Below are 15,111 nucleotides of genomic sequence, written 5' to 3' on the forward strand. Positions count from 1 at the left end.
AAAACTGTATGATATGATTAATACAAAAAAAATGAAACAAAATTAAGTTAGTGTGGTTTAAAAAAAACATTTTTTTATTTTTTAGTGTTTTTGAGATTTTTTTTTGTTTTGTTTTGTTTTGTTTCATATTATACACAACTTTTATTTTTAGGTATTTCCTATAGAAGATAAACAAGGCTCTACATAAGACTAATTTTCTAGGCTTATTATATGCTGGGTTTGGATTGATAGGGTCTAAAGGTTCTTAAATTGTTCCTCATTGTCATCCATGTTAGACTAGTAAGGCATTTCGATCCTCACATATTACAAGCTACGAACGAAAAGGGTTCAATTCGAGTGGAAGTATTTCGCTTGCCATTACGGAAGTTATCACCTCACGAAAGTATAGGTACTTTACTTCCTCCTATAAAAGATAGAGCCCAGGTATAGAGCTCATGTATGAGATGCATCGTGCCATTTTGTGCAAATATATCCTAATTTATTGAGAGCAATATATACAAAAAAATAAAACATAAGAGGCATAGTAAAAGAAATGTGTTTGAATTGTTTTGCTTTTTATTTTTTATTTATTTTGTTTTTTTTTTTACTAAAAATGAAGAATAAAAATTTAAGAAATTGATTAAGACTATTTAAATCAAAATTTGAGGATAACAAGTAGTTAATTTTGGCATAACTCTAAAAAACAAAAGGCATCCCCAGTGGAGTCGCCAAGCTGTTGTAATAATTTTATGTCCGCCCGACGAATTTGAAAACGAAATAAAAAGAATAGAGTCGCCACTAATCTTTTTTGGCTAGGTGCGATTAGCCGCCTATAAAAACATATCCTTTTAATAAAATCTTAAAATTAATTAAAATTTATTAAAAAGATAATTTTAGGGTCTACGCAACAGTCTGGGTTCGGGAGTCGATTATGTATGGGGAAGGATTAGCACTCCCATAGCGCCCGTTTAAAATGATACCAATTAACTATGTGTTATCCTTTGATTTTGATAAAAAAACAGTCCTATTTTCAGTGTTTGAAAAATAATTTTCTTGATTTCTTTTGTTTATTATTTATTGCTTTTTATATTCAAATATTATTTGAGAAAAATAAATTAGAACATTTTTATTGAAATAATTCCTAAAATATTTTAGTACATTGGAAACATTAGAAGAACTCTTTCTCACTTAGAGATTTCTTAAGCATAACTTTTCGGAATACCTTAAAATCTCATCTTTGGAGGTCCGAATTTACTTTTCGTAAAAAATTATGTCATGTATGCAATGCAAATAATAACATGTTGATATACACATTTTATTCTTTTTCAAAAATTTTATTAATTGTTTTATTATTATTATTTTTTTAAATTTTAATTTTGAAGAAAAAAAATTTAATTATATTGAAGATTTCTTATAAATATTCCAATACACTGGTAATATTTTACAAAAAATCTTCACTTAGGGAATTCTTAAAGTATCTTTACTCGGAATACTTTTAGAATCTCATCATTGGATAAAATTTCTTTTCTTCCTATTTTTATTACTTATATTTTTAATTTATTAATCAATTTTTATTTATTACTTAAAAAAAAGAAAATCTTTACTATATTGAAATTTTTTTATAAATACTCCAATATACTGGTAGTATTTTAAAAAAATCTTCTCACCTAGAGATTTCGTGGGCATCATTACTCGGAATACCTTTGAATGTCATCGTCGGATAAAAATTTCCTTTTTTTACATTTTTTATTAGTTTAGTATTATTATTAAATTTATTTTTATATTATTTTGTTTTTAAAGTCTATTTTAAAAATTAACAAAATTATAAAAAAATTTAACCACATATTTCATCATTTAATCTAATAAATATAAATATTTTAATATGCATAAATATTAATAAAATAATATATAAAAATTAAAAAAAAATTTTTACCTGAACCGAATCGGTCAATGGTCAACGGTCCGATTCGGTTCAATGGTTTGGTTCGGCGGTTGGGCTCGGTCTGAGAACAGTCTGGGTAGCTCAGCGGTTCGAGCGTGGTTCAGTTTGATCTGATCTAGTTCAGATGGACCGGTCAAGGGTTGAAGGAGAAACGGGTCGTAGGGTCAGGTACGCGGACCTCGGGTCGGGTCATGGATCGAGGCGCGGATCCTCAGAGGTTAAAACGACGTTGTTTTGGGCCTTTAATGAAACGAGATCATTTTTTTTCTCACGATTTATATAAAAGAGCAAAAAAAAAAATTTTTCAGTCATTTTTCTTCTTTTCTGCCAAAAAAATGCCTTTTCTTTTTTTTTTTCTTCTTCAGTCGGACGCCGGTTGGCGACTGTCGTCACAGTCGCCATCACTGTCGTTCGTCGGTCACCAATCGTCATCGTCGGTTGTCGAAAAATTCTCAAAAGCACCAAACTGTTCCTCTCGATCTCCTGAGCGCAGATTTGACCTCTTTTTCAGCAAAAGAAGTCTCCACTTTTCTAGATCTGCTTTCAAAGTTTCGACCAAAAAAATTTTAATATTTTGATGGCCTAGGATTAAGGCAACCTTTGGCTATTAGAACGGCTACCGGTGGCTGTCAGGGCTATTGATTGTATAGCTGTAAGTGGCTATCAGAGCTGTTGCCAAAAAAAAAAAAAGGAAAAGAGAAAAGAAAATATAAAAAAAAATTAAAAAAATAAAATGGTGCTATAACTACCTCTCTTTGCCTATTTTTGAGAATCAAGAATAAGGCAAAGATAAACAGATAACCATTTTATTTAGAAAAAAGAAACATTGAGCATAAAACCTCTCCTTTTTTTTTTAATTTAAAAAGTTCCTTTAATCAGAGGCTCAATAATTTTAAAAATTTATCTTAGAAAAAGCTTCTCTAAGTAGAGGCTTAACAACTTTAAAATTTATCTTGAAAAAACTTTCTCTAAGCAGAGGCTCAACAACTTTAAAATTTTTTGAAAAAATAACTTTGAATATTACCATAGAAGGGAACTTGCATATTGCCACTAAGAAAATACGAATGACTTTGGATATCGCTACCAAAGAAAACTTGAATATACCTATCGAGAAATGTAAATAATTTTTTAATGCTCGAATATCACCACCAAGAAAATGCAAATCAAACCTTAACACTAAGATATCACCACCGAGAAGATGCAAATAACTTCGGATATCATCACTGAAAAAACTCAAATATCATCATTGAGAAAATACAAATAATTTTATAATGCTCGGATATCACCACCTAGAAAATGTAAATCAAACCTTAACACTTAGATATTATCACCGAGAAGATGTAAATAACTTCAGATATCGTTACTAAAGGAAACTCGAATATCACCATCGAGAAAATGCAATTCAAGCTTTAACATTCAGATATCACCATTGAAAAGATGCAAATAACTTTAACACTCGGGTATCACCATCGAAGAGATGTAATTCAAGCTTTATCACTCAGATATCACCACTAAGAAGATGCAAATGACTTTAACACTCGGATATCACCATCGAAGAGATGTAATTCAAGCTTTATCACTCAGATATCACCACTGAGAAGATGCAAATGACTTTAACACTCAGGTATCACCATCGAAGAGATGTAATTCAAGCTTTATCACTCATATATTACCACTAAGAAGATGCAAATGACTTTAACACTCGGGTATCACCACCGAGGAGATGCAATTCAAGCTTTATCATTAAGATATCACCATTAAGAATATGCAATTCAAACTTTAACACTCGGATATCATAATCGAAAATATGCAAATGACTTTAGCACTCGGATATCACCACTGAAGAGATGCAATTCAAGTTTTATCACTCAGATATCACCACCAAGAAGATGCAAATGACTTCGGATATTACCACCAAAGGAAACTCGAATATCGCCATCGAAAAAATGAAATGATTTTTTAACATCGAATATCACCATCGAGAATATACAAATGACTTTAAATATCACCATTAAAGGAAACTCAAATATCGCCATCGAGAAAATGCAAATAATTTTTTAACACTCGGATATCACTACCGAAAAAAATGTAACTGATTTTTTAACACTCGGATATCACCACCGAATACTTTAAAAATAATTTATCATATTTTTCTTGGCTGATGCCAATTTCACTGGTTAACAACTTTTTTACCAGCTAAATTAGGCTTAAGGCTCTTATATTGAGCCATCTCATTGAAATTCTTAAAAATTCTTGATTTTTTTAAAATATGTTTTTACTTTTTTCTCTTTTTCTTTCTTCTTTAATGTTTCCAAAATTAACAAACACAACTATTATGCAAATATCTTCTCTCAAAATGATGAAAATGAAATGCAAATTTCTTTTCTTAAAATGATGCATATGAAATGCAAGTGTCTTTTCTTAAAATGATGAAAATGTCTATTTCTCAAAATGATGCAAATAAAATGCAAATGTCTTTTCCAAAAATGCCAATGTATACATTCCTATCAATGATGGACAAGCTAATGATGCAAATGCAAAGTCAAAAGATTCAAATGCTCAAAATTTTCTTTTGTTAAAAAAAAAAAACCAAAGCCAAGATATGTAATTGCCCAAAAGTTTTCTTTTCATAAATTTTCCAAAGCTCTTTTCTTTCAATCCCGAATCTTTCATCTCATTTCAATTTCAAATCATTTCCTTGCTAGTCATTTTTCATCAATTTTGCTTTCTTTCTTTGCAATTTGGATTTTTTGACTTTTCTTTCTATTTTTCATCTTCAAATAAAACATGCATATGATTAACTCGAACTTGATGAAAGTGAATAAGCCATTAAACTATGGTGAAACTCAAATGATTAAAAAATGTTTTCTATGGTGCCATTTATTTTCCTCAAAGTTTTTTTTTTTTAAATTTTTATTTACCTTCCTTAAAAATATTTTATTTTAATTCACAAAAAAAAAATTGCCTTAAACAACCTTTTTTTGACTCTTAAGTCTCTGAAAAGTGGTGATCATTATTATGTACATATCTGAATAGAATGGCAATTTCATCTTTTCAAATGGCTTGGATGATTAATTGTCAAATTAAGGTTTGCAACTTGATATAAAAAATTGAATTTTTATCCAAGCTCATCAACAAATTCTTTTGAAAGATTCTTTTATGGTTAAATCAGATTTGACACTTTTTTTAGTATCACAATGTGGTATTTTAATAGATGTCAAGACCACTTATGCTAAATTCAAGATCATATTGGGAAGGGTAACCTTTGCACTCATCTCAATCATTGGTTGCAATGAGTCTTTATGTTGCTTCTCGCTCTAGACTGCCCATTTTTAGGTTTTTACCTTAGAGCTTCATTATTCTATTTTTCTCTTTTTTTTTTGGTTTTTTTTTATGATTTCATTGTACATTCAAGTACTCGTGTGAAAGAGAAAATTTTGTAAAGAAAATAGACAAAAGCAAAATTGATCATGAGGATTCTATAAGGAATAAACTCTTCAGTTTAAGTATCCATGTTTGATCAAAATGGTTTTTTCAAGGTATGTAACATAGGCCAAGGTTTGAGGTTCTAAAAAAAATGGATAAACAGGCCTAAAACATGTGTTTGAAGGTGATCGGACCAAGGATCATTTTACATCATGTGAAGGACTTTTTTTTTTAGAGGCATTCATCCCTTTTATTTTTTCAGTCGTATTCAATCATCTTTTTTTTTCTTTTTTTGTTTTGTTTTTTTTTTACTTTTTCTCTTTCTTGCATATTTCAACATGTGTTGGAATATGTTCAAAACTTCTAAAACTCAATTTGTTGGACATTTTCCCTTACAACTGAAGGCATTCTTTCTTTATTGTTGAAGCATGACTTCACCAAATAAATCTTTTTTTTTTGTATTTTTTCTCTAATACAAAAGGTGATCCTTGGTTAAGGTTCATTTAAAAAGAATTCACTAGGCTCAAAAGGGTAGTAAACGGATAATTTCTTATTTGTGAAAGGATGAAAAAAAAAGGCTATTTGTCATATCAAGCTTGGTCACTTATGTTGAAGAGTGATTCCTTAAAAATCAAAATTTTATTTTTCTCACCTCTCATTTTTTATCTTTTTTACTTTTTTACTTTTTTTTCTTTATCTTTTTTAGATCATTTTAATATCTAGAATGCATGATGTACCCATCAATATTTTTTCTTTTACTTTTTTTCTTTTTTTTCTTCTTGTTTTCATAACTCATATGACAACCGATCTTTGTTTTATCTTGGTAAGTCAACAAGCTTTATGTGACAATGAGAGTCATGTTGAAAGGGTTTATTTAGGTCCTGATTGTGCACATCATCACCAAATTGGATAGTTGCATAAACTAGGTAATTTTGGGGCAATTGGAAATCATTCTCTTTTGTCAATATGACCTTAGAGAAAAAGGTGCATTTGTGTATTCATGGCTATGACTTTTTGTTTGAAGCATAGTTTTAACATATATCAACTCACCAACATCTAAAAAAAAGCATCATATTTGTTTGATTTTCAAAGAATTCATAAGGTTTTTCCAAATTGGTCATTTCAGTATTTGTTGCATTGATAAGAGGTATCACAAAGTTCAAAATTGCATCCTTTGGAGCGTTAAATTTTTTCAAGTGATTTTGAGACATGAAAAGGATATGGAAATATTTTGTTCGGGTAGGTTCATAATAACAACCACCAAATTTTTTGAGACTTTTTATTATGAAGAAGAAAGAAATTTATTTTTTTTAAAAAAACTTAAGATAAAAAAAAAGGCTCTCTCAATTAGCATTCATATTTAACTTTCATACAAGTCATGAAGTTCATACACATGTCTAATATAGAAGTGAAAAAGGAAACAAAAAGGGCACATTTTTTATTTTGAATCAATTCACCTCTTTGTAACATTAAATGAAGTATCTATCATTTCTCGAGAAAAGCCATAGAATCATTCTCTAATTCTTCATCTGTCCATCACATCAAAATTATTCATATCAATGCTTTAACACCTTTGGTTCACCTCTTTTCTAATATATCAAGGTAGAAAGTTTTCAGTAACACGATGATCCTTGTTAGTTTCAAATTCTATTTTTCTAGCTTTAATGAGATCTCTAACCTTGTATTTCAGTGCAGGACAATTTTCTATTGAGTGACCCTAATTTCCATTATAGTAATCACATTTTGCATTATGATCATATCATTTTAGAAAAGGGGTTGAAAGGGTTCTAGATGCATAAGTTCTAAAAGTTGATTCTGGATAAGTTGGGGTAACAATTCTATGTAAGATATGAGAATAAGGTAAAAAATGGTTTCTTTTTTGGTATTTCTTGAGGCTCTTGAACCACTACTTAAATTGGATATTTGTTCTAATCTGGTAGGTGTAGCAAAATGGTTGTATGAATAGTTGAATGTCCGAAAAGATGGCTAAAAATGAGGTGGACAAGCTGGTTGTTGTAGCAGCTAATACAGTTGACAAAGATAAGGGATGGATGTAACATTGTTTATGGAAGGGTAATGGGTTTGATACATTGGTATGGGGTATAGAGTGAAACCTCCAAACTGTTACCTCATATAGTTCACTATTTGGGTTTCATTCTCTTTCTTTTTGAGGGCTTCATCTTTTTTTGCTTTGCTTGTCTCTCCTGCATTGAGCTTGTCATTTTTAATGGTATTTTCAATAATTTCATCGGATATCACCATATTTATAAAGTTTTTAGTTGTAATACTTATCAATCTCTCGTAGTATGATGTTTTCAAGGTGTTCACAAATAAGACAATTGTCTCTTTCTCAGTGAGGAGAGGTTGAACTTATGCGACCATATCTCTCTATCTCGGTGCATACTCTTTAAAGCTTTCAATTGTCTTCTTTTCCATATTCTGTAAAGATAAAAGATCTAGAGCTAGATCTATGACATGTCGGTATTGCATAAAAAATGCCTTTGTGAGTTCTTACCAAAAGTGAATATGAGTCCTGTCTAGTTGAACATACCATTTAGCTGTAGATCCTGTAAGATTATCATGAAATACATGCATCAATAGCTTCTCGTCACGAGCATGTGCTACTATTTTACGGTAATACATGTTGACATAAGTCATTGGACATTTTGTACTATCATATTTTTTAAATTTTAGAACCTTGAATTTATATGGAATAACCACGTTTGGGACCAAACAAAGTTCAGTTGCATCTATTGAGCCATAAAAATTCTTTTTTTCTACAGTCTCAAGTCTTTCTTCTAATAACTTCATCTTTTACTGGGCATTGGTATCTTTTACTTTCTCAGATATCTTTTTCCTTAGCTTTTCCATCTCTTTAGGATTATCCAAGTCTAGAATCAGGATTGGCTCAGTGGCTTTTCTACCATGACAGTATTAGTAAAATTTTGAAATTATCTTAGAGTAAGTGCAGATGTCATTCCTAGATAAGGATTGGAATATCTTTCGGGAGTAGGAATTTGAATTTTAATTCTTTGAGAAGGTTGGGTTAGCCATGGCTCAAATCGTGAAAGGTATATAGGATCCACCATATCTGGTGATTATTCTTGAAAGCTGAGATTTTTTTCTACCAGTTTTCTTTTATCAAGATCTTTGAGCATGCCCATTATCTTATCAATATCCCCTTTTAGTTCTTCTTAAGCCATTTCCATGCTTTCAAATTGACTAGCCTGTTCTTGTTCCATAATTCTTGTTTGAGCTCTGGTATTGTATGAATGACAAGTAGTATGAGTCAAAATTTTTAGTGGGCAAGCTATTCTTGAACCTTTATTACCATAAATTTTTTTTTTTAAATCAGAATGCCATTTGTTGAAAATTTTATTTTTCATTTTTTATTTTTGAAAGAAAACAAAAATGGTGCACATGATGCATGAATACAAGTGAGAAATATTTACTCATAGATAAATTTCATCACTAGAAATTTTCATTGATTTATACAACTTTTGTTACATGAGATTTATTATTTTAGAAGAGGATAAACAAATCTGTAGTTCTATGGGATCCATGAAAAACCTCTAGGAAAAAATATCTCCTAGGGCAAATACTTTGACGCAAAACTATGTGGTATGATTTATGTAAAAAGAAAAAGAAAGGAAAATAAAATTGAGTTAGTGTAAGAATGTGGTTTGAGAAAAAAAATTTTGAGAGATTTTTTTTTGTGTTTCTGTTTTGTTGTTTTGTTTTGCTTTGTTTTGTATTTTTACAGTTTTGGACTTAGGTACTTTCTACAAAAAGGTTAGCAAGGCTCTACCTAAGGTTGACTTCCTGTAACTTATTACGTGCTTAGTTTGGTTTGACACGGATCTAAAAGTTCCTAAATTGTTCCTCACTATCGTCCATGTTAGGCTAGTAAGGTATCTCGATCCTTACCCATTACAGGTTACGAACGAAAATGGTTCAATTTGGGTGAAAGTATTTCACTTACCATTACAGAGATTATCACCTCACGATGGCATAGGTACTTTACTTTCTTCTATAAAGGATGAAGCCCGGGTATAGAGCTCATGCATGAGATGCATCGTGTCATTATGTATGTATATGTTTCCTAATTTATCAAGAGTAATATAAAAGTAAAGCATAAGAGACATCATAAAAGAAACGTGTGTGAAATTTTTCTTTTTGTTTTCGATTTTTTTGCTATTTTTTTTATTGATAGTGAAAAATAAAAATCTAAAATTTAAATACTGGTTAGGATTGTTTAAATTAAAATTTAAGGATAACATGTAGTTAATTTTAACCTAACTCTCAAAAACAAATAGCATCCCCAGTGGAGTCACCAAGCTGTCCTAACGATTTTGTGTTCGTCGGATGAATTTGAAAAAAAAACAAAAAAAAGAGTCGCCACCAATCTTTTTGGGCTAGGTGCAATTGGCCACCTATTAAAATTTATCATTTTAATTAGATTTTAAAATTTATTAAAAAGATAATTTTATGGTCTGTGAAACAGTCGGGGTTCGGGAGTCAATTACACGTGGAGAAGGATTAACACCCTCACAGCACCCGTTTAAAATGGTACCAATTAATTATATGTTATCCATTGATTTTAATAAAAACAGTCTTATTTTTTATGTTTGAAAAATAATTTTCTTGATATTTTATTTATTGGAAATTATTTTTTTAATTTTATTTTATTTTTAGTGCTCAAATTTTATTCGAAAAAAATAAATTAGAACCTTTTTTATCAAAATAATTCTTAAAATGTTTTAGTACATTGGTAATATTAGAAGAACATTTTCTCACCTAAAGATTTTTTAGGCATCGCTTCTTAGAATACCTTAGAATCTCATTCTCGAATATTCGAATTTATTTTTTGTAAAAACCATGTTGTGAATGCAATGCAAAAAATGCCAATATATATAATGCACACATTTTGTTATTGATTTTTATTATCTTTTTATTATTATTAATGTTTTGTTGAAGAAAAGAGGAATTTTTATTATGTTGAAGATTTTTTATAAATATTTCAATACATTTTGTAATATTAAAAAAAATCTTCTCACATAAGGATTTCTTAAAGCATCTCTACTCGGAATACTTTTAGAATTCAATCATTGAATAATATTTCCTCTTTCCTCATTTTTATTATTATTCCTTTATCACTTTGTTTTTTAATAAATTAGTTAATTTCTATTTACTAATGTATAACAAAAAAATTTTTTATTGTATTAAAAATTTTTATAAATACTCTAATACACTGATAGTATTTAAAAAAATCTTCTCACCTAAAGATTTTGTAAGTATCATTACTCAGAGTACCCTTGAATCTCATCATTAGATAAAATTTTTCCTTTTTTACGTTTTTTATTAATTTTACATTATTATTAAAAAGTTTATTTTTATTTTTTTAATTTATCTTAAAATTAACAAAATTATAAAAAATTTTAACTGCACAAATATTTATTCTAACAATTTTAAACATTTTAATATGCATGAATATTATAAAAATAATATATAAGAAATTAAAAAAAAAATTTTTTTACCTGAACCAGACTAGTCAACGGTCCGATCAATATAGGTTTAGGCGGTTTGGTGGTCTGGTCAAGTTTAGCAATTCGAGGCCGATTTGGCTTGGTCTGGGTGAGTTTAGCTGGATTGATCAGAGGTTAAATGAGAAGCGGGTCATCAGGTCAGATACACGGATTTTGAGTCAGGTCATGGGCTGACACATAGATCCTTAGAGCTCAAAACGACGTCGTTTTAGCCCTTTAATGAAACAACGTCTTTTTGGCTTTCAACTTTTTATAAAAGCCAAATTTTTTTCACTCATTTTTCTTTTCTCCCTCTCTCTCTAAACCCATCCCTCTCTCAGAGTCTCTCTCTCTCTAGATGATCAATCGATGGTCGATCACTGATTGTCGATCATCGGTGCCATCGTCGACTGTCGAAAAATCTTAAAAATTTTTAAAAAATTCTCCTTTGCCTCATGAACACAGATACAATCTCTTTTTCACCAAAAAGGGTCCCAAACGGCCTGAATCGACCTTCAAAGTTTCAGCTAAACTTTTTTTTTTGGTATTTTGACTTTTTTTTTTAGACTAACGATGTTGTGTTTTTTTTTTTTTTTTTTGCAAGGGTTTCGGTGCTGGGTTCCCTATTCCAAGGAACTGTGTTTTTTATTTTTTCTTTGGCAAAATGCTTTTTTTTTAAATTTTTTTACACGGTATTCCTCTTTCTTCTTCCCTTTTTACTGCTTCATTGCTCTACTTATAGAGCAAAAGAAGACCAAAATCTCAAAAATCTAAGATTTTGGTGACCTAGGATTATGGTGGCCACCGACTATCAAAACGGTTGTCGGTGGCTATTAGGACTGCTGATAGCGTTTGTTAGAGCCACTATAAAAAAAGAAAAAAAGAAAAGGAAAAGAGAAATGGAAAAAAAAGAAAAAATAAATAAAAATAATAAAATGGTGCCTACAACGTAATATTAGATTAACATTAATGTGATGAATAACTTGTACATTATAATAAAATATAACTATGGTAATGAATTTTAAAAATTTTTATTTTTATAATTGAATTATGAATTTATCAACTAATATAATATATAAAAGATTATTTATTCATGTGTCATCATTTGAAACTAATTACATTATAAATGAGTATCATATTAATTAATAAATTTATAATTCAGATACCACATTAAAAATTTTTTAAATTAAGGTATTACATTAAATATTTTATTATTGTTTTAGGATCATTCATAATATTAACTCATTGTATTATAACTGAATGATTGAATTTTTAAATTCTTCCAGATTAAATAATTAAAATATGTTCATTTATTTATTTCATTAGTTTGGATAAGCACCATATGCCTATTTAATCAGGATTTATAAAATATCAACAACAAATCAAGCATTAGTAAGATTAGAAACATATATAATACTTGTTCTCTTCCAAATTGTTAGTCTCTCCTTAACTTCCACGAAATTAAAAAAAATTAATTTTAATACGAATAATATTAATTTTTATTATTTTATAAATTTAATGTTTCATAATTTTTAAAGCTAAAAAATAAAAATAATTTTAAAATATATAAAAAAAAGAGATTTAAGAGTTCAAAAAGAGAAAGAAAACATAATATTGGAACATTCCAAAAAAAAAATTAAAAAAATGACAAAAAGAATATATTAGTCTTTTGAATTTAAATTATGATGTAACAAACATTTAAATTTAACTTGTAGACAACAAATTCTGTGTGTATATATACTCACAAAACTAATTAATCAGAAACTTGATTCAAAATCAAACGAATCAGAAAAATCTTCTCCATTATTAAAAATTAGTGTTCACTACTTGATCTTAAAGTGATTAATTAATATATATGCAGATAATCTATGATTGAAATTAAATGTTATCTTTTTAGAGAAATTACAATTTAGATAAATTTAATATAAAATTAAACTAAATTCATACACAATAAATTTGAACCCCATATCTCAAATTTTCAAGATTTTTTTTCTTGCCACAACTAAAAATTGAAAGAGTCAAGTGGAATTAATTTCCACTTCCATAATTCGAAATTGGAAGAACAATTAATATTCTAAGAATAGGGTGACACATAATATATAATTGCCTAGCTCTTGAAGTAATGATAAATCTCTAAGTCCAAGAGAATTAATGAACTTAGAAAAACTACAATCAAATATCCAAGGCTGAAGAATGGATTATCTCCCTTCAGTTGCCTTATTTGTGAAAAAAAAATAGAAAAGGATAAGGTATAGATTCAAATAGTTTAAGGGCACTTGGGTCCTCCTTCCTTGGTCTTCCAATTGTTGTAGCAAGGGCAGACCTGCTTGTTGCCATAAGTCCCAGGAGGGACGCATAGGCATTTGGCACAGCATTTGAGACAGAAGAACATGCATGGCTTCTTGTGAGATGTAGCTGAGCATCGATAACTGCATCTTGGTTTGCAATCTGTATGTAATTAAACCACAAACAAATCACAAATAGTTGGTGATTGATTAATCATGAAAACTATAATAAAATCCTATACATTGATCTGTCAATGGGCTAGGTTACAAGCTGGGCTCACAAGTCTTGGGTAGGGATTTCCAAATCTGAGCTGGATTCAGCTCGAGATATTAAATTATTAATAAAAAATTATTAATTTAATTTTAATTTAAAATTAAAAAATTAAAATATTAAAATATTAATTTTTTATTTTTTTATTTTTTTTTAAATCTGATGAATTAAGCGTAACTTTAAATAGGATTTTTAAAATGTTGTTTGACCCTAACTTGATTTGACTTAACCCATAAATACTTTTATCGGATATCGTAATTAAGATTTACAAGCAATTTAGACACGAATGAACGGCTGTTATTCTCACTTAATTATAAAATTAAAGTTTAAAAGTTCAAATTTTCATTCTTTTCTTTATTTCTTAAGAATGACGACGTCCAAAGTCGATGCATTACCTGAAGGACGAAGCTTAGTACTACCATAAACCTGCGTCAACGAATTAAATTTATGAAGAGAACAAAGTTAAGATCAAAGAAAGAATAAAAAAAAAGAAGGAAAATTATAAATGAAATAATTAAGTTCATATATATCTTAAATTCAGTACATACCTCAGCCACATTGGATAGAGTAATCAAAATAAGCATACAACATATCAGAAACAATGAAGTTCGTGAAGCTGCCATGTCGGAAAGATTTTCGAATGAAGAAAGGAAGAAGAGTAAGTGCATATTTATAGGCAACAAAATTTAAAAAAAAAAAAGAAGAGGGATCTTAAAAAAGAGAAAGCATTATTAGAGGCGTGAAATTGGGGATTTAGGCATGAGATCTCACATGGGAGTGGGGTAAAGAAGTTAAAGCGATAAATGCGGCGTGTCCTTCGTTAGTCATTTTTCTTGCAAAAGTATTTAGATTTGTCAACTTTAGTTATGTGCTTTTTGGCTTGTTTTCATGAGGTGGCTAAACAATTACGCTTTTCGGTGCTGCTTGATTGCAGTGATTGGAAAATCTCCTCGTTCTTCAAGGGTCTTTTTTTTTTTTTTTTTATGTGGGAAAATTTTTTGAACAATTATATTTTTTTCAAAACAATTATATCGTTTTAATTCTTTGGAGTAGTTATAATTGTTAAACTTTTGATAACGGTGCCTAAAAATGAAAAGAACTTAGGTTTTATTTATTTTAAGTCAAGTTTGTAAGTTTTGTTTATATTAAAAATATATTTACGCGTGAGATAAATTTTTTATTTGTAATTAATAATATTCATAATAAATTTAATAAATTAATAAATATAATTTTATTTATATTTTTTAATAAAAATAATAATTCAAGAAAATTTATCAATTAATTTATATATAATATGTGAATTTCATTCTCATACCATTTATAAATAAATCACATTCAATCTACTTTATTAAATTTATCTTTCTAAACATAGTTAAGAGTATTAAAATAAACAATTGAAAAATAAAAAAATAAAACTAAAAGTATGATAAAAATTCCATTAAAAAAAAAAACCCAACTTTAGATGGCATTTGAACATTTCCATTTATCATTCTTCTTCATACAGTTACAAATCCTTTTTACAACAAAGGATCGGGCTTGGGGCCATCCATTTTCAACATGGAAAGTATTGTTGGAGCTCCAAATTGGCGCATGAAACTTAACTCTTTTGCGCAGGTCTCGCCAACCATGCGTAATAATTGGATGGCTCTTTTCCAAATATTCGGCTGAATTGCTTTAACAGCT

At 28.9% G+C, this 15,111-nt stretch overlaps 1 protein-coding gene across 1 annotated transcript; it reads right to left on the reverse strand.

Annotated features, from left to right (window-relative positions):
• Positions 1–12,944: 12,944 nt before the first annotated feature.
• On the reverse strand, positions 12,945–14,189 carry GASA5 (GAST1 protein homolog 5). The gene is made up of 3 exons (XM_022914257.2): positions 13,977–14,189; positions 13,824–13,854; positions 12,945–13,320 (listed from the first exon to the last, which is right to left on the reverse strand). Exons 1-3 carry the CDS (start codon positions 14,094–14,096, stop codon positions 13,139–13,141), a joined length of 333 nt encoding a protein of 110 aa, XP_022769992.2. The 5' UTR covers positions 14,097–14,189; the 3' UTR covers positions 12,945–13,138.
• Positions 14,190–15,111: the final 922 nt, after the last annotated feature.

Source organism: Durio zibethinus, chromosome 23, assembly GCF_047325235.1.
Source record: "Durio zibethinus cultivar Kanyao isolate XHJ-2024 chromosome 23, ASM4732523v1, whole genome shotgun sequence".
Lineage (NCBI taxonomy): Eukaryota > Viridiplantae > Streptophyta > Magnoliopsida > Malvales > Malvaceae > Durio > Durio zibethinus.

Coding starts and splice junctions, on each gene's coding strand:
- GASA5 (XM_022914257.2), bottom strand. CDS start 14,096: ATGCACTTACTCTTCTTCCTTTCTTCATTCGAAAATCTTTCCGACATG. Junction 13,855..13,976: donor CTCTATCCAATGTGGCTGAG/GTATGTACTGAA, acceptor TCGTTGACGCAG/GTTTATGGTAGTACTAAGCT. Junction 13,321..13,823: donor TACTAAGCTTCGTCCTTCAG/GTAATGCATCGA, acceptor AATTACATACAG/ATTGCAAACCAAGATGCAGT.